Here is a 20,381-nt window from a genome sequence, read left to right as displayed (position 1 = left end):
GATTATATTACTGTATAGTTCTTTTAAAATAAAGGTAGATATGCTAAGCAAGATGAGAATTTGGACTGTGTATATATGAATATGCCAGCTGAACGCTTAACCTTTTTGTGTCTAAACTTAACACATAATGCATATATAAAATGGGTAAGTTACAGTTATTATGAGGCCATAACTTCTCAGTTTCCTGTATGTTTAAATTTGAAACTTTAATGTTGTACTAATGGAATTTTGTGTGTTTTATGTATATGCACAAGTCTGCTAGACAGATGCTAAAAATGCCAAAATGGAACAGTCAGAATCTAAGAATGTTCTATAAAAGTGATTGTAGGGTTTAGGCATCTTGTTGAGATCACTTTTGGGGTTTGAAAAAGCTGGAATAGCTGAGTGGTCTTCAGTATGAAAGAATGTTCATATCTGCCAATGAGCATCCTTAAGTCTTATTTGAGTGCAGCCTATCTTAACATTACAGACTACTAAATACCTATGTGCACAATAAATACTTGCATATTCAATCACTTATTTCCATCAAATTCCTTTATTATTTTGAAAATGAAAATGAAAACTATATCGACTGCAAGGAAAAATAACTTTAAAAACCTTACTTTTAAATTTAGAGAGAGAGATAATTTGTCTGTGATATTTACTTTACTTGCACAACTTTTATGTTTGTCAGAGAAACAATTATGTAATTGTGTTGACACTGCTTGTTAAAATGTGGGAGAAAGTTAAGTCCATTCTCTCTTTGGAGATTTAGTTGTTTGGTCACGCTAGCTATACTATTATTTTAAATAATGAGCAGAACTCTATATGACTCTAAGCTCCCCAAGAGTGGAGGCAGCGAATGATTTATTAAGCTCTCCCTCCCTTCATTCCTCTCTCTAAACTTCTCTTCCTTCATTCCACAGGTTTCTTCAGTGCCTACAAACTTCTAGTTATGCTGACCTAGGCTTAAGAGAAATGACGAATTTCTCTGCAAGAAGAATACAATCTTTATTTATTTATTTATTTTTTAGATGGAGTTTTGCTCTTGTTGCCCAGGCTGGAGTGCAATGGTGCTATCTCTGCTCACTGCAACCTCTGCCTCCCGGGTTCAAGCGATTCTCCTACCTCAGCCTTCCGAGTAGCTGGGATTACAGGCATGCGCCACCACACCTGGCGAATTCTTATGTATTTTTAGTAGAGAGGGGTTTCTTCATGTTGATCAGGCTGGTGTCAAACTCCCGAACTCAGGTGATCCACCCACCTCAGCCTCCCAAAGTGCTGGGATTACAGGCATGAGCCACCGTGCCTGACCAAAGAACACAATCTTATGAGTCAAATAGACAAGAAAATTAGTGGAAGGTATAATGAGTGGAAGAGGGACATAGAAGAAGAGTCTCCATTCTCTCTTAGGATGGTGGTGGGAAGGTGAGAATTACAGGGCAAGTGGTCAGAAAGAGCTTTAAAAAGCAGGTAGCAATGGAATTGAGTCTGAAATGTAGAAATATAGGAGTTTTCCATGCAAATGAATGCGAGGACAAAAGAAATTTGGTTGGGGCAGAAGAATGGAGGGTGAGGTTTGTGATGGTAGATGACTTGGCCTTCTACACAGGAAGAACAACTTAAATTGAAGTATGAATGAATGGGTGGGAAATCTATTGGGGACTGTAGACAGGTTAAACGGCTAGAGAAAGGATAATGTGGAAATAATGGGAAATGACATGTGAAAAATATTCCAGGTTATAGAAAGCCTCATATGGCCTACAGAGAAAACTGGATCTTATCCTAAAAGGAATTGGAAGTTGCCAAATAATTTAAGTCATAGTGGAGGCCCAGTTATATGTGTATAGAAAAGTCATTCTGGTGGCAGTGTAGACAGAGGATGAATTTGAGGGACATGAAACTATTTAGGACGGTATTACAATAATACAGTGTTCTCAGAGGCAAAGGCAGTCTAGAGTATAGGTAGGTAGCACACATAATCGAAATGGGTCCGTTTCAGAAACTGGAGAACTTGGACTTAGGGCCCATGTAAATGAAGGGAGTAGTCACCACTTGGCCTCAGCCACTTGTTGCCATTTGGGAAGACAGAGACATGCTATCACATACATACACACACCCTGTTGCACATTTATTCTTTACTTTTGGCTCTCAAATGAGTGTCAAACATTTTTAAAAACATGAATGGGTCAACACTATACTGACCAAACAAAAATAAATCCTTGGACCAGATACAGCCTAAGTCAGTATATCACTGAACTGTGTTCTTTTGAACATTGATCTTTGAAAAATGTCTTCTGCCATCAAATAAATTAGAAGCAACTGAGACTTGACAAAACTGATTTTAAAATTCACAAGGAAAGGAAAATGCACAAGAATAGTCAAGATAATTTTGGAAAAGAACAAAGATGGGTAGACTTGCTTGGCAGATATCAGATTATATTATAAATCTATGATAAGTAAAATAGTGTTGCATTGTCAGTTTGTTTATTGACAATAAACAAATAAATTGTTGGGATAAAATGGTTAGTTCAGAAACAGACCCATGTATATATGAGAACTTAATGATATCAGTGGCATTTAAAATGTATCAGGGAATAATGGATCAGTTAATAAATGGTACTGGAGAAATTAGCTATTAACTGAGGAAAAACAAAGTTAGATTCTAACTCGTGTTACTACAAAACATAAGTTAAATAACTAATAAAAAAGCAATAAATAGAGGGAAATGGAGAAAGCACATTTATCATGTTGGACAACTAAGGACCCTGTGAAGACATAAAATGCAAAAAAAAGGAAGAAAAAAATTTGACTTAATTAAAATAAAATTTTTCGACAACAAAGTCCACTATAAACAGTATTAAAAGGTAAGCTACTATCTGGGAGAAAATATACAACATAAGCAGAGGATTAATATGATTAAATGGAAATAACTCCTCCCAATGAATAAGAAAGAGACTCAAAATCTACTACAAAATTACTCAAAGGACATTAACAGGCAGTTCCCTAAAGAGGAAATATACTTGGTCAATAAACATATAAAAGTGTGCTTAACGAGAATATAAAATATGAATATGAAAATGCTTGATCACATTACAATCAGATAAAAGAAAATTTAAAATAAGAAATATCTCTTTTTCTCATCCAATTGGCAAAATAAAAATTTGATAATATCAAGAGCAAGTGAGGAAACAGGAACTCTTCTATTACAGGTCTGAATATACTCTGGCAAGGCCACTTTAGAAAACATCATTGTCAGTATCTATCAAAACTGAATGTATACCTGCTCCATGATCCAGAAATGGTAAAGACTCTTGTTCCTTCCAGCACTGTTTGTAATGGCAAGTAATTGGAAAGGATCCAGTTGTTCATCAGCAGAGAACTGGTTAAATAAACGATACATTTATACTGTGAAATACTATACAGACTTAGAGTATAAAAAATGAAGTGGATCTACTGATGTGAGAGACATTGTTGAGTGAACAAGTTGCGCAGCAATATGTAGAATATTAAGCCAATTAAGGGAAAAAGACATGAAACAGTGCTATATGTAAAATGTCTGAAAGTATGCATACAAAAGGGATAACAGTGATAACTATGGTGAAAGTTGGAAGATGAGGAGGGGAATTATATTCAAAGGAGACTTTAAATGCAAATATTTTTAACAAGCATATATTCATGCATTTATGAATTACTTGTATCATCAAAAATAAGTAAAGGTATTTTCAGTAATGGGAGAAACTTGAGCCTGTTTATTTTCTAAGGAGGAGAAATTAATACAAAGGGAGAAGTAGAAAATACAGGAGAGGAGTTAATTGATGGAGAAAGGTCCCTGAGAGATAGGAAAGAATGGGTTAAATCTAGAATTCAGTTGGAAGAGCTTAGCTCTAGATAGGAGGACAGCCAATCTCTAGGACCAGAGAGGAAGATGAATAGATGAGACTAGGAGAGATAAACTTCTGTTTGTGGGTGTGGAGGCTGAGAGTGGAGAGAGGAGCTGGGGAATTTGCTGTATGATGACCTCCGTTTTATCTTCAAAGTAACAGTTTGTCCCCCACCGCGCTGGTGTCTTGTCCTCCTCACTGTAGATACCAGTAAATATGACTGACTGTCTTCCCCACCTGTTCACCTCAATCACATTAAATGTTATTAGCCTCTCGTTACTATCGGACTCTTTCCTCTTGTCATCTTTATAGAGAGTAGCTTGTTAATGCCATTGCATATGCCCCCACATCCAGTAGTGCTGTGCTGAAAACAACAAGGTCCTAATAATGGGCCATACCAATGAACCAATTTCTACTGTTTAAAAGGACACAGGAAACTGCTTTCAGTGGCTTGCCTTCTTAGTTCTGGTGTATTCTGCTCTATACTCAAGAGTTATTCTGTTTCCTGTGCCTTCAGAGAACCACATTCCCAGCTTTCTGCCCAGAGAAGTCTATGAAACCACCCCCCACCGGCATCCTACAGTGTTGGGTTTTTTTTTCAGCCTCACAAAGCCCTCTCTTGTTCCTCTTTAACAGTCGGCTAACTGAAGTTAGGGAGAAGTGGTGGAGAGCACTTCTGCCCTTTCCCTCTCCTTTAGATTTTAAGAGCCTTCTAGCAGCTTGACCTTACCTTTTGTGTAAAATATATTTAGTCACTCATTACAAGTTGCAATCCCTTTTTGGTCCTTGGGTTCCAAATGGGGAATTGAAAAGAGTTTTTAGATGTCAGGCATCAAAGGAAATTAAGGAAAACATCTGCATTCTTTCTTCCTCTCCTCTGAATCTTCTGACTTTCCTAGAGGCTGTGCCCCAAGACTCTGGTACTTTCTCCTTTCATATCTGCCTTTAGGAGGAAAACCTTACAAAGATTAGTAATTCTTTTCTGTTTTCTATTCTTTTAATCCTATTGTAAACATGTTGATGATAAAATCACATCCTTTGCTTCTCTCTGAATGGTGATACAGATTTTTTGTTGTAGTTAATTTTCTTTCCTGTTTTTAACCATCCTAGAGAGTGGTGTTATAAAACAGTACTTTGCAAGATTGTGCTATGTAATTGATGAAAATCAAGGTACTCCAGAGGAAAGTATTGTAAATCTGCACTGCATTCCTAACTGTAAGATGCTCGCCACAGGCTGTGTCAGCAACAAGGGTGTGGTTTTAAGATGAGAACAGATGAAAAGTAGTGAAATATGTAATTTAATTGTATATAACTTAAACCGTTATATTGATTTTAATCTGTTTATTCTGATTAGCCCTCATATTTTAAAAACATGAAGCCGGTATACTTAATCTCTAAGACTTTTAAGTTAGTTTTTCCTACGAACTGTGGAGAGCAACTTTGAGACAACTGTTTAACTGGATATTATTCTACTGAACATACCTGATTATTATTAGCTTTATAAAAAAGATGGTAGGTTTGTTTTATAACTTAGGTAGTAGAAAGAATATTATATTTGGAATCAAATAGACTTGAGTATTACTCTTATCACTTACTAAGTGTGACCTTGATATAATTAACTTCTCGAAGGCTAAATGTTCTCATCTCTAAAGTGGGAGGTAATAGAAGTCTCAGAATAGATTACCTAGAGAATAAAAGAGGAAGAATATGTCTAAAATAAAAGAAAAATCGTAAGTTCAGTTTTGATTAGACGGAGTTTGAAGTGGTACAAAAAAATTTAAATATATAAATGTTGATTGACTGCTTTAAGACTGAAGTTTTTTTTTGTTTGTTTGTTTGTTTTGAGATGGAGTTTGGCTCTTGTTGCCTAGGCTGGAGTGCAATGGTGCAATCTCAGCTCACCGCAACCTCCACCTCCCAGGTTCAAGCGATTCTCCTGCCTCAGCCTCCTGAGTAGCTGGGATTACAGGCATGCGCCACCACGCCCAGCTAATTTGTATTTTTAGTAGAGACGGGGTTTCACCATGTTGATCAGGCTGGTCTTGAACTCCTGACCTCAGGTGATCCACCTGCCTCAGGCTCTCACAATGCTGGGATTACAGGTATGAGCCTGGCAAGACTAAAGATTTTTTAGTTTATTGAGACTGTATTGTTCATTGCACTTAGTAGGATGATGCTGTGTCTCTACTATCCGTAAGCTAATAGTAGGATATGTATCTCATGGAATTTTGTGAACACTATTCCCTCCTATTTTCTCCATATCTCTCCTCATAGTGTGCCCCTAGAAGATTCCTCATGTGATTTTTGCCCAGCCAAGATTGGTTTCATCATCTCCACTGTCATGCCCCTCTAGTTCACAGGCCATAGTTCCATAGGCCATAGTTCTCCGTGGTCTGCAGAGTAGGTTGGCATTACTTAGCTGAAAAGTCTTTTCTGTTCCTTTTTCCTGATTCCTTTATGAATGATCTCAGTCAGTCCACATCTTTCTGCTTCAAACTCTGGCTCCTAAATCTCGTTAGATCATTGTGTATCCATGATGCAAATAAAGCCGTGATGATTATTAGCAGCTTCATGAGATGTATTTTTATTTACCTTTCTATGCCAAAGGGCAATTTTCCTCCTTAATTATTATCCATTGAAATCAAAGTGTGTTTGAATTTTCCCAAAAATGTGCAAAATGTCTTCCATTTTACACAAAATTGAAGTCAAATAAGAAGGTCTTATATGGCAAGTAATCTGGAGACTAGAAGTATGGAGAAAAAGGCTCATAACTTAAATCTAAACTAGAGCTCCATGTGGTCCAGTCAGTGTACAATGTCACTTTTGGAAGTACTCAAAAGTCAGATTGTATGTGGGCTCTCAGGAATTGCAGGAGTTAGGGGAGTGCATTTTCCTCCATTGCTGCTTCTCTCAGCACCCACCACACTGAAGGCAGCTACCTGCTACCCTCCCCCGCCATCCTGCAGTGCTCAACTTTCTGCTTTCCACTCTCCTCTAAACTCTTCAGACTAATCCTCCCCTGAAGATAGGTCCTTTGTCTTTTCATTTCTATGCCTGTCTCCCCTACTTCTTCGCCTAGATTCTCAGATCTCTGTTTCCACCTATTCAGATGGCTAGAGGATCCAGAAGCTCGATTCACAGTTGGCAAGGAAAAGGATGGAGTCTCTAGGAAAACACAGTTTTCTCACTTGGCCTCTCTATTTATAAATTTTTGTAGAGGACTTTGGAGGACTTTGTTTAAATGCTTTCTCTCTCTCCAGACACATTTATAAATCAGTCCTTTGGGTTTTTAAAAATTATAGATTGATGTGTTAATTAGAAGGTTATACAGTTGAATATGTGCACATGCTCAGATATTTCAAGATGCTTATCTTGGTGGTTATCTTGCTTTACCTTGCACTGCACATTTCTTGAGAAGAAGCTTTTTTTTCTTTCCTGTAAATTCACAAAGCACACAGTACCAGGCTTCTCATATAATATTATGAATGCTTGAGAAATGTGATTGATCAATTTACTGACAGAGAACTCAGTGTTAGGATTTTAGGAAAAAGTGTTTTCTATTTTCTTTTGTATGCCTATAAAAGAAACCCAAAGTAACCAGTTCAGATTTTATGCAAGATTCTGTCCTAATAAACTTCTATAGACAATGAATTTCCCCCACATTGTTGTATAAAACTTTGTGGTTTCATTTTAGTTGCCTCCTTAGATGGTCATCTGAAAAATGATTATATATTTAATTAATCTAAGTGTTTATTCTGAAGGATCATAGGAAAAATATCTGTCAGAAATGCTACAGTAAATGCATTTTTTATAATGTAATTATAAAGTATGTAAATAAGATAATGTAAATAAGATAAAATAGTGTATAATATAATGTAAATATATACTTTTTTATAACGCAAATAAGATAAAAATGTAGCCATTACTTTTCAATCCTGTATGCTGGACTTCAGACTGAAACATTTAGAACTGGATTGTGTTCAGAAGGGGTCATTTTCTTCTATTAAAGTTTCATGCATTTCTGTTCTTTTACCAGATTTAAGCTGCTTATTATTAATACTAACACAAAATGGTTTCTTCAGAAACTTGGGAAATAATAAACAGCCTCATTTAGAGAGCACTCTGGCCTGGATTTGGTCCATGAACTTATGGATGTGAAGCTGTCTAGTGTCCTTAAGACCTCGAAGATCCTTTAGGAGAGGCTGTTTGGATTAGGTGCCCCGCGATGTGTTTGCTTCTTGCAAAGTTTGGTTTGAAGTAATTGGAACAAGACTGTGAACAAAGCCCTGAGAATCATAGAACTGGGAAGGATCTCAAGAGATCCTTTTCCTTAGCCCCTGTATCCAAGAAGGAGAATTTGCAAATCATTCAAGGCAGGCAGCTGCTGATCCTGTTTTAGTGACACATCCGAGAGTGGGAGTCCTGATTGTGCCAAAGTGACTGTTTTAGAAGAAAGCACCCAATATTCTTGTTTTCCTATCACACACGAAATGTGAACAATGATGGGTGGGATACCCATTTGGTTTCTTAGGTGGATGATGGTGTGAGGGAATTGCTTATGACATTTCAAAACCTGGAAGATGCTGATATTTCGTTTAGTTTTTTATTGATTTCTTTTCTTTCTTTCTTTTTTTTTTTTTTTTTTAAATTGGAGTGTTACTCTTAGCATTTATCTGAGTCACTTTATAGCAGCGTTTGCAAAACTCAACATTCCATGGAAGGCAAATAATTAATCTGAAAAAAACTAGTGAGGGCCAGATGGAGTGGTGGTATCTGTGCTTAAATTGGGGAGCACAGATCCTGGGGACTAAGACCACGCAGACTGATTTTTTTAAAAAAGACAGTGTTGACCAAACAAATGCTCTGCCAGCTATATTTTGCCTGTGGGTCTCTTTCTTTGTGACTCTAGTTTAATAGCCAGTATGCCCACAGATGTATAAATTACCAGTTAATCTATGTTTGCAGTTTCATTTTTCTCACACACACAAAAATTTTGGTTGTATGGGGTAACTGCTTCTAATCTAGATATTCTTGGCCTTGGATATTCCTTTCCAAAATGATTGATGATTTGGTTTAGGTTGACGAAGACTAGCCATGTAACCTACTTTATTTCTCTATCAGGATTTACAACCAGATCAATATATCATAGAAGTGAAGCTGTAAAAGATCTTAGAATGATCTTGCCAGAACATGCTTTTATTGTATTTTATTTTTGTGACATTTTATTTTATTTACTTATTTATTTATAAGTAAAGACATGGTCTTCTTGTCCCCAAGTCAAGGTTAATCAAGTAATCAAGGTTACTTCACAGTAACCTTGAAGTCCTGGGATCAAGTGATCCTCCCACCTTAGCCTCTCGAGTAACTAGGACTCCAGGAGCACACCACACACCCAACTAATTTTTTTTTTTTGGTAGAGACAGGGTCTTGCTATGTTGCCCAGGCTGATCTCAAACTCCTGGGCTCAAGCAATCCATCTGCCTCCTGTGCTAGAATTACAGGCATAAGCCACAGCCCTGGGCCAAAACATGCTTTTAGAAGGGACAGTATCTAAAGTAGGGGGACTAAACTCAGATGCCGTTACGCAGGACTTCTATGTTGTACACCTCCGGGGGTGCGCTTCACAGTAGCCTACACAAATGGCTAGGCACTGCACAAAGGTGAGGGGGCACCAGCATTCACATGGACTGTACGGTGATTATGCAGTGATACAGCCCTGCTTTCAAGTCTAGGCAAGTAACATACCTTTAGGAAGCAGTTGATTCTAAGATGTTAGGGAATGTTTGGGACCACAGCAAACTGAAGAACATGTCTCACAAAAAGGCATTCAAATTTAGTTAAGTTTAAACATTCCTGTAGGCAAGTTTAACAGCCAGCTTGAGATCCTTGCTCTAAATCAAGGACTAAGAGGTGTCTTTCAGATCACTCTGGAAACTTTGTAATAATTATGATTCTCTTGGTTGCATATAACTGAATTCCAACTCAAAGCAGAGAGGATTTCTTGTCTCACATAACTGGTTAGCTCAAAGAAGAATTGAAGGGAATGATATGAAAATCCGGGCCCTTGGCCGGGCATGGTGGCTCACGCCTGTAATCCCAACACTTTGGGAGGCCGAGGTGGGTGGATCACCTGAGGTCAGGAGTTCGAGACCAGCCTGGCCAGTGAGGCGCCCCCGCCTCCCGCCGTCTCTACTAAAAATACAAAAATTAGCTGGGCATGGTGGCAGTTGCCTGTAGTCCTAGCTACTTGGGAGGCTGAGGCAGGAGAATCGCTTGAACCTGGGAGGCGGAGTTTGCAGTGAGCCAAGATCGTGGCACTGCACTCCAGCCTGGTGGACAGAGTAAGACTCTATCTCAAAAAAAAAAAAAAAAAGTTAAAAAACATTAGCCAGGCACGGTGGCTCATTCCTGTAATCCCAGCACTTTGAGAGATTGAGGTAGGTGGATCACCTGAGGTCAGGATTTCAAGACCAGCCTGGCCAACATAGTGAAACCCTGTCTCTACAAAAATACCAAAATTAGCTGGGCATAATGGCAGGTGCCTGTTATCCCAGCTACTCAGGAAACTGAGGCAGGAGAATCACTTGAACCCGGGAGGCAGAGGTTGCAGTGAGCCGAGATCACGCCATTGCACTCCAGCCTGGGTGACAGAGGGAGACTCTGTCTCAAAACAAACAAACAAACAAACAAAGAAAAACATAGATTCTGTGTCTTCTACCCCGAGTGTTCCACTGTGCTTGTAATCCAGTACTAAGCTAAGTCAGAGTAGCATTGCAAGAAGAGTGAAATTGACACCATACCTCCACCCCCTTCCCCTAAGCCATTGCCAATCCGATTTCTCTTTGCAGGACAGGTCTATCTTAATTTACTTTTTGACTTTTCACTCATGGTCAACTTTTAAGGTGCTGCTTCACCTGTCCCTCCCCTCTCAACAATGAAATCAGCCCTACTCAGTTCTCTAAGTCCAACCTGGTCCTGTCTAAGAATAGTTTGTGCCACTGTTTTTCAGAAATACCTTGGAGGGAATTCTTTGGGTGGACAAAATGTAGTTAGAAGACCTCTGCTGACATCAATTATAAAATCCATGGTCCTATTACTATATTTTGTTTCTTTTTTTGTTTGTTTTTTCAACTATGCTGTCTCTTTGAGGGACTCTAATTTATGTCTTGTTTTTTGGTTTAGTGAACTAAATTATGACTACAATAATGATTTGTTGTTGATGACTTTCATTTAGACATTGTATCTTGGGATTCTTAAAGCCTTTGCATCTGGAGGTAAACAAAATGAAGTCTCACTTTGTGCAGATCCTCCAGACAGTATTCTGCTTGGAGCCTAGTTAAACAAAGAGTAATAAACATGGAAAAACTAGACTTTAAAATGACTTGTATTTTTTTCTAGCATGTAAATGTGTTGTGTCTGGAGTAACACTTCAGTTTATAATCTCCAAAAGGGTTGAGGCTTTATTTTTGTTTCATTCATGCAAATATTAAAAGATAAGAAATGACAAACTATCTTAGCTTTATAATTTAAACTTCTAGGAAAAGTGCATTTTGCAAACGGAAGGAGAGAATTTCTACAATGGAAATTTCCTCTGATCATCAAACTCTGGGTTTATAAAGAGTTGATTTATTTACACATCAGGACTGCCTCTAGCTAAGATGGATTAAGCAGTAGCCTGCATTGTTGATTTTAGGAAGTTCAGAAATACTTCTGAACAAAAATGTGCATCTCACTCTTCATTGCTGAAATGTATCATTAGCTTTTCATTCCTTTTATTAATTACCATTCTCTCTGTCTTTTAAAAATACTACTGAAAAGATAGTATACACATATGGGTATTAACAAGTGAGTATAGACTCTTCTTTACTATTTTATTGTTACAACAGCTTTGTTGAGATGTAATTCAAATACTAAAACATTTACTCTTTAAAGTATGCAATTTAGTTATTTTTAGTACAAATGTGCAACCATCAATCACCATTATTTAATTTTAAAACATTTTAATTACCCCCAAAAAGAAGCTCTGTACCATACCCATTAGCAGTCACTCTCCATTTTCCCTTCTTTCTAGCCCCTGTCAAACACTAACCTACTTTCTATGTCCATGGGATTTTCTTATCCTAAACATTTTCTAGAAATAGAATCACAATATATGGCCTTTTTTGGACTGGCTTTTTAAAATTTAATGTGTTTTCAAGTTTTATCCTTATTGTAGCATGTATCAGTACTGCCTTCTCCTTGCCAAATAATATCCGATGGAATGGATATAGTACGTCTTATTTATCCACCCATCAGTTGACGGTCACTTTGTGGTGTTTCCACTTTTTGGCTAAATAATGAATAATGCTGTTGTGAACATTCACTACAAATTTTTGTGTGGACACATGTTTTTAATACTGCTGGGTGTATACCTAGCTGGGTCATATGGCAATACTAGGTTTACATTTTAAGGAACTGTAAGACTGTTTTCCAAAGAAGCTGTACCATTTTACATTTCCAGCAACAATGTATGAAGGTTCCAATTTGTCCACATTGTCACCAGCACTTCTCATTGTCTCTTTTTTTTGTTTTAGCCATACTAGTGAGTGTGAAATTACATCTTATTGTGATTTTGATTTGCATTTCCCTAATGACTAATGATGTTGAGCATCTTTTCATATGCTATTGGCCATTTGCATTTCTTTTTAGAGAAATGTCTATTCAAATCTGTTGCCCACTTTTTAATTAGATTGTTTGTCTTCTTATTATTGAGTTGTCTGAGTTGTAGGATTTCTTTGTATGTTATGGATTATGGATATGATGACAAGTCCCTTGCCAGATAGATATGATTTGCATACATTATCTCCATTGTGTTGTCTTTTCACTTACTTGATTGAAACACAAAAGTTCTTAATTTTGATGAAGTGCAGCTTATTTTTTTCCTTTGACTCTTTGTGCTTTTGATGTCATATCTAAAAAACCATTGCCTAATTTAGCTCATGAAGATGTACTCCTAAGTTTTCTTCCAAGATTTTCTTTTAAGTTTTATCTCTTACATTAGGTCTGTGATTCATTTTGAGTTAATTTTTGTACATGGTCTGAGGTAGGGGTCCAGCTTTATTCTTTGGCATGTGGATATCCAGTTGTCCAAGGATCATTTGTTAAAAAGACCATTCTTTCCTCCATTGAATAGTGTTGGCACCCTTGTTGAAAATCAACTGATCATAAATATAAGGGTCTATTTCTAGATTCTTAATTTTATTTTATTGATCCATATGTATAGCCTTGTGCCAGTATCTCTCTGTCTTAATTATTCTAGCTTTGTAGTAGGTTTTGAAATAGGGACGTGTGAGTCATCTACCTTTGTTCTTTCTTTTCAAGATTGTTTTAGCTATTCTGTGTCCCTTAACTTTCCATATAAATTTTAGAAGCATATTGTCAATTTCTGCAAATAAGCCAGCTTGAATTTTGATAGAAATTGCATAAATGTAGATCAGTTTAGGGAATATTGCTATCTGCACAGTGTTCACACTTGTATCGTACAACCCTGCTGAACTTGTTTCTTCTCATAATTTTATAGTAAATTCCTTAGGATTTTCTATATACAATATTATGTCATGTGCAAATAGAGAATTCTATATCTGGCAATATTATTCTCAAAAATGAAGAAGAAATTAAGACATTCCAAGATGAACAAAAACTGAGCAAATTTGTCATCTGAACAAACTAGCCAGTAAATGTAGGCAAGATAATGAAATAAATTTCCTTAAATTCCTTGAACTCCTTGGTCTCCCAGCCTACATACAAGGGTCCCTACATATTTATTGGGGGCACACCTTCAATGCTGAGGAAGTTTATAACACTGTCTTTCTTCTCACTTTCTGTTTGTGCAGTCTCAAGGCCAGCCAGAGATGAGTTCTAATGCCCTTCTTGGGTCTTTTCTGGGCATACATATAGTCCTGAACATGTATGTGGCCTTCCTGACTCCCAGGAATACATCAGAGTTTTTTGAAACCCCTTATGCACATCTTATTTCACAGATTTTTCTAAGTTTTTGGTTACGTTCTTGTTTACTTCACTGGCATTGCGGCTTTGCCAGCTGGGATATTAAACACTTGCCACTGATTTTTTTTCAACAAATACCCCGAGGACAGGGATGGTTACACTAAGTGAACTCTGAATCAGGTCTAACAAAGACAAGTACTGTGAGTGGAGCTTTTCTAGAGAGCTCCCAGACGAGTCAGAGAGTGGCAGCTCTTTGAGGATGCGGCATTTTGAGGAGCCCCCTATAGTGGTTGCCAGGCTGCTGGATTTCACAGCTCCAATGTTTCAAGGCTGTTGTTTTTCAAGGCTACCATGGAGCTAGGGAGAGGTGCTGGGAATGTTCAAGTTAAAATACCACAAAGCGCATGGTTCCTACTGAGTTTAGCTGTTTGTCTTACATAAACACTTCATGGATTGGTGTGAGTCTTTGAATAATTTCCAGAGTTCTGAAAAAGTTGATTTTGACAACTTTTGCCACTGGTATTATTGTTCTTGTGGAGTAATGGATTTTCAAAGATCATTACACCACTATTTCTCTTTCTTTATTTTTAACTAGTATTTTTCCTTAGGACAGATGAGACCAGAAGCACATGAAAAGGCCTAGTGTCCACTGAAGAGTGGTTACAAGACTGAGTTGGAATGGAGGCTCTACAGAAGGGACTGGAGACAAATTTTGCCTGATTACATTTCCTTATTTAATGTTTAATTGTAGCAATGTAATAAATAAGTAGCCATGGGAGTATACATAGGTCGAGCCTTACCCTTTTTATTTGACAGTGTTCTATGAAGCTATGCCATCTGGTTTTCCATCCCACAGTAGATGGGAATGGGGGGGCACATATTAGAGACAGACATACTAGGACAACTGGCAGTGAGAAAGAAGATTTTAGCATAAAAAAGTAGACATAACAATTAGCAGATGCCAACGTAGTGTACTACCTACTCACTTTTCATAATCTATATCAAAATGAAAATGTTAATTTGTGCTCTGTATTTTTTGTTTTTCAAGACAGATAATGCCTAGTATATTTTACATCTATTCTTTCTATCAAAAATCAATAAAATGTTTAAGGTTAGATATTTAAAATTTTAGACTTCATATACCTAGAGCATTTATGGCCAAGAAATAGATATCCAAATGATATTGCTAATGGGACATCGATATTTCATTGGTAACAAATTCTGTTGAGGAAAAAGATTCTTCAATTATATATCTAAATTCGTCGTAGTTCCAACATCTTAAAAGTTGAGAATTTCACCAGTATATTGTCTCTATGTAAAAATACATGAAGAAGAATGATTACACTTCTCAAAAGTAGAACATTGAATCACACAGTTATAATACTTTCTTGTGCATTCCCTTTACTAAGTCCATTACATTTGTAAGCACCAATAACACTTTCTACCTACACAGCAAAGATGCATTGACTTGTTGCTGAAGATATTGTTAGTTTAATAGTTGCATAAAGTGCTCAGGACTTAAATGACCACTTCAGAATAATCTCCAGTCAAACCTGTGTGTTTTAAGAGGCCCTTATAGTGATAGATCACTCAACACACAGGCATGAAAGCATATGAAACATAGAACTATAGATAGGACGTTGACAGAAGTAATAGGGCAGGAATTCTAATATGAACAGTGAGGGGTGAACTCAGAGGAGCCATCTATCAAAACATCCACCCACAACATGGGGACCAATAGCTGATGTCATCATAGCTGGTTTAATGGAAACATCTCAGAGATCAAGGAGCCACTTGTATCAAAAAACGAACATAAAGCTACAAAAGTTTACTGTTCCATGTAGCATAGATTAAAGACACAGTTTTGAAAGTCTACATCATTTCGTGCATATTTTTAAAAGCTTATATTAGAGGTGGTGCTCTTCAAAGGCTGAGAAGATCCAGCCTTTGGGTTCTTAAGACCACCATCAAATCAAGGGCCACTCTGCAGGGCTAAAGAATATATACGGACTAGCATCTTCTACCAAAAAGTCATTCCAAGAAAAGAGAGGAGGGGAATTCCTACAGGATTTTCAGCTGGTGCTTAGTATTAAGTAGGGAATTACATTACAAGGTACATGGTGGCAAACAGAGTGTGTTCCTCCTGCTCTAGGAAGTGACTACTATTGTGAGTGTTTATACCATGTGAGGTACCAGGTGTCAGGTTGACAGTTTACCAAATTACAGGTGTTATTTCCCCAGAACTCTTTTTCAATATATTCTTTGATTCAGGTCCAGTGTTTACTAAAAGACGAAGCATATAATTAAGATGACTGAACTCCATTTGCGTTACACGTCCTTTCTTAGAGAACAGGTTTGATGTGCTGCTGTTCCTAGATAAAAATGTAAATTCTAGCTAGATATTCACATATATAAATTTTAATAGATATTTCTATAAAGTGTTTTTAATAGTGTTTAATAAGATTGTTATTAGAATACAAGCCATTTAATTCATATGCAGTTAGCCATGTTGATGTATTAGAAGTGTGTCATTTCTTTATTGCAGTGTCCTGGAAGGTTACAATGGTACTATCTTCGCATATGGGCAAACAGGCAGCGGGAAGACATTCACTATCACAGGGGGTGCAGAGCGTTACAGTGACAGAGGCATTATCCCAAGGACACTGTCATACATTTTTGAACAGTTACAAAAGGTATGAAACTTTTTGTTCCTGTCATTTTGTATTTGATATATTCAGCAAAAATTTACTGAAAGCAGGAAATTTATTATGACATTTATTTTATTGTGTCTAAATGATAAAGTCTTATTGTGTCATAACTCTGGCCTTTACCTTTAAGGAAAGGTTGGGATTTTGCTGTAGAAGTGAAAATTAAGAAGGTGCTTCTCATTAAAGGGCTGCTGTTTCAGCAAAGGCTCCAGGAGAGTTCCTTCTGATATACGCATGAAGGTTGAAAGAGCAGACCATACCTTTTACCAACTAATATCTTACATTTCTCAAGAAACAGGAATGTTTTCTTGTGAAAGCAGACCTTTCTTTTAGCTACTGAAACACTAAACAGGACAGTATGATTGTTACTATTTTACACTTGATAGAAGCCCAGAGGAATTTACCAGAGTACAAATACCATTGTAATTATTATCATTGTAAAAAAGAGTTATCTATCTAGATTATATGTATCATTTATTGAGTGCCTCAAAATGCCAGTAGCTTTATCACTTTTACCAGTATTTAATATAACATATAATGCAACTTCCCATTTCATCGTTGGGAAAACTGAGCCTCAAGTTAAATATTTTCCTCTGGGCCCACATCCTATAAGTAGCTGATCTGGAGTTCTATCCCAAGTCCACCTGATGCCTGACTCTGTGCTTTGTGCCATCATGTGTATTGCTCCTATACCTTGGACTGGCTTTATTTTGTTTGTTGTGTTCAAACAAATTCCCTCTAATGAGTCACATACCTTCTCTGAGTTTCAGTTTTCCCTTCTGTGAAAGTGGAGATTGAACTGTATTAGAGAATCTCCAGTGTCCCTACTGGTTCCAGCAATTCCTTGTTTGTATTACTTCTGTATAATAAATGTCTTAACTAGGTCAATGTAACAGTCACTCCAAAATTTCTTGACTGTATATTGTTTGTATTTTGAGTTGCAAAGATGAAAAGAAATTGCTGAGATCTGCATAATTCTAATTGCCATCCATAAAGTAGCAATTATCCATTAGTTCAGCTCATCTTTCTCTAGCTCAAACATGCCAGCTTTGCATGCCAGAAAATTTGGATGAGAAAGGATTGAGTGTAGCATATATGTTGGATCCAAAGCCCTTTTTTCATTTACTCACTTATTTCTGACATTGCCTGTTTTGTTCCCACATTTCACAACCTGGGAATATAATTCCTAATAGTTTTCATTGCTGTGGCCTAATGTGGAATCTTTCTGCCTTAGAAAGATCACTGGAGGTGCAGGTCAACCTGGTTCTGAGAAAGTGTACTGCTTACAGCATGTGGCCTTGGGACAGTTAGTTAATGCCTCAGTCTTATGGAGTTGCTCTGAGGGGCTGAACATACTGTGTTTAAAGATATTGTCCAGTTTCTTGCACACAGTATATGCTCAATGCATGATAGTTATTATCACAGCCAGTAATATCCATATATGGATATTAATGTGGCCAAGTGATCCCTGACCAATTTCAGAGAACCCTTGAAACTCAAAAAAAATGAAGCCAAATCCCATGATTAAGTTAAATAGAATAAACTCATCCTCTCCCAAAGGAAAATATTTTTTGTCCCTTTAAAATTGTTATCTATGGTTATTAAAGTACAGATCCAAATGTCTAAATGTCTCCTTAGTACTTACCATTTGTCAGGTTCATTGTTTTAGATCTGTTTGTCATTGACATTACTGTAAACTCCATTTCATTCTGAATGATCCTATATATCTTCCTGGACTTGTAGTGAGCCCGTTGGAGCCATTTAAAGCCAGGGCAACTCTGTTTAAATGGACATATTTTCATGATGGGGCATAACACATTCATTATAATCAAACAGCTGTGGTGAAACTGGTCAAGCAACTTGAAGTGCATCATGAAGTCTGTTCATATTGTATAGCTGGAAAATGCAGCCTGGTACTCAGAGGTCCTCAGCTGATTGCCTTAGAGAGGTACATGGAGCTCTCTAGAATTCTTAAAGGAAACATTTGACCTATGCAAAGTCTTCATTTCAAGATACAGTAAGAGCCCAGTGCATATTGGGTCCTGAAATGTGTATGGGTATGATAGGAGCACATTTTCACTGATTTTAAGAGAAGAAAATTGATGCCATTTATTTTAGAAATCACTGCTCATTATTTTTGAGTATTGTGAGGTTCAAACTTGTTTTGGGGCAGGAGAAAAGGCTGTCTGCAGGAAACATGTGTGTTACATTACAGTCTGGCAATCCTCAACACTAAAAAGGAGTAATAAGGAAAGGTAGCTTGCCACATAGCTCAGTGAATTTTAAGTGTATTTTCCAATAAAAGTCCAGAAAATGCAGAAGCTGGAAGAGCCAAAGACATTATCCCTATCATCTCAGGGCAGTGGACCTGCCATTTTCCTGACATTTTATGATTTATTCTAATTTCTGGAAGAAGAGATTTTCTCCACTGCAGATAAACATACAAGTTGGCTGTTCTTTTTGCTTTTATTTTCCTTTCCTTTTATATTCGTATACTGAATTCTCCATTTGAAGGCTTCTAGAAATAATAATAACTACAGCAATAATAATAGCAACAGGAGCAACAATGATTCATTGGTATCTGTTATGGGCCATACACTTTTGTAAGATTTTAAATATAGAATGTTATTCCTCTGTTACAACAGAATGCAAGATCAGGGCTATTATCCCCATTTTTATGGTGAAACAACTGAGGATAAGGGTGTGGGATTATTCTGTTATAAATGGAGTTCCAATATGCAAACTCAGTTCTTATCTGATGCTAAGAAGAACTCAGAAATGTATACTAAACTCTCAAATCATAATCTCTGGTTTATTTCAGATATTTTGGATACATTTTAAAAATATGTTGGTTTAAACAGGATCTCAGAATGTTGCTGAAATACCCCCTAGGGCCTTTGACGTGCTGCAGAGAGGGACAGAGTTTGTGTATATATTGACCATGGAATACTGTTTTCCCGGAGTATTCCATGGAATATTTTAGAAACTTTGGATTAGACTAACAGCCACACAAAATCTTTTTAGTGTTTATAGTCTCTGATACCTGTGCTAAGCCAAGTTATAACCCAAAGAATTATATTGAAATAGTACCTTTACTAAACTAGGATACTAATGTAATCAATGGGCCATTTGTTGGGATAAGCTTTAGAGTCACCCACATCAGAAGAATTTTCAGCATTAGGCTGAAAAAAAAATTGCTTGGTAATCCAGTCCATGTTGTCACCTTCACAGAACACCAGAATATAGAATTTCAGCTGTGGCTTGAGTGTTTTTATTATAGTCATGGAAGGCTGAGAGTTGCTTTACTTGTTCATGTATCATTTTGTTTTTCTGAAATGACAGTATCTTTTTTTTTTTTTTTTTTTTTTTTTGAGACGGAGTCTTGCACTGTCACCCAGGCTGGAGTGCAGTGGCGCAATCTTGGCTCACTGCAAGCTTTGCCTCCAGGGTTCACACCATTCTGCTACCTCAGCCTCCTGAGTAGCTGGGACTACAGGCACCTGCCACCATGCCTGGCTAATTTTTTGTATTTTTAGTAGAGACGGGGTTTCACTGTGTTAGCCAGGATGGTCTCAATCTCCTGACCTTGTGATCTGCCCACCTCGGCCTCCCGAAGTGCTGGGATGACAGTATCTTTATTTGGATAATTGGAGCCATTTTAGAACCAAAGAATCATTCATTTTACACTGAAGAACACATAGGGATTTATTAGCCAATTTCCTCACTTTAATGGGTTTGAAAACTAAGGCCTGACATGGTAGAGGCTCACCTCTAGTTAGAGTAGGAGTCCAGCTTTTTATTTATAGGCCACTGTTCTCTCTCCTAT

The 20,381-nt window shown here is 37.2% G+C and overlaps 1 protein-coding gene across 4 annotated transcripts in view; it reads left to right on the top strand.

Moving 5' to 3' along the window:
• KIF6 (kinesin family member 6) overlaps window positions 1-20,381 on the top strand; it is a 378,196-nt gene that overhangs the window by 68,185 nt on the left and 289,630 nt on the right. For all 4 annotated transcript variants that reach the window (XM_009205064.3, XM_017957846.2, XM_009205067.4 and 1 more), the window contains one exon: window positions 16,393-16,540. In XM_009205064.3, coding sequence (XP_009203328.2) covers window positions 16,393-16,540 — 148 coding nt within the window. The remainder of the gene's footprint in view (window positions 1-16,392; window positions 16,541-20,381) is intronic.

This window comes from Papio anubis, chromosome 6, assembly GCF_008728515.1.
Source record: "Papio anubis isolate 15944 chromosome 6, Panubis1.0, whole genome shotgun sequence".
Classification (NCBI taxonomy): Eukaryota; Metazoa; Chordata; class Mammalia; order Primates; family Cercopithecidae; genus Papio; species Papio anubis.
Note: the sequence above shows the minus strand (reverse complement) of the source record. Positions and strands in the feature narration are given on the sequence as shown.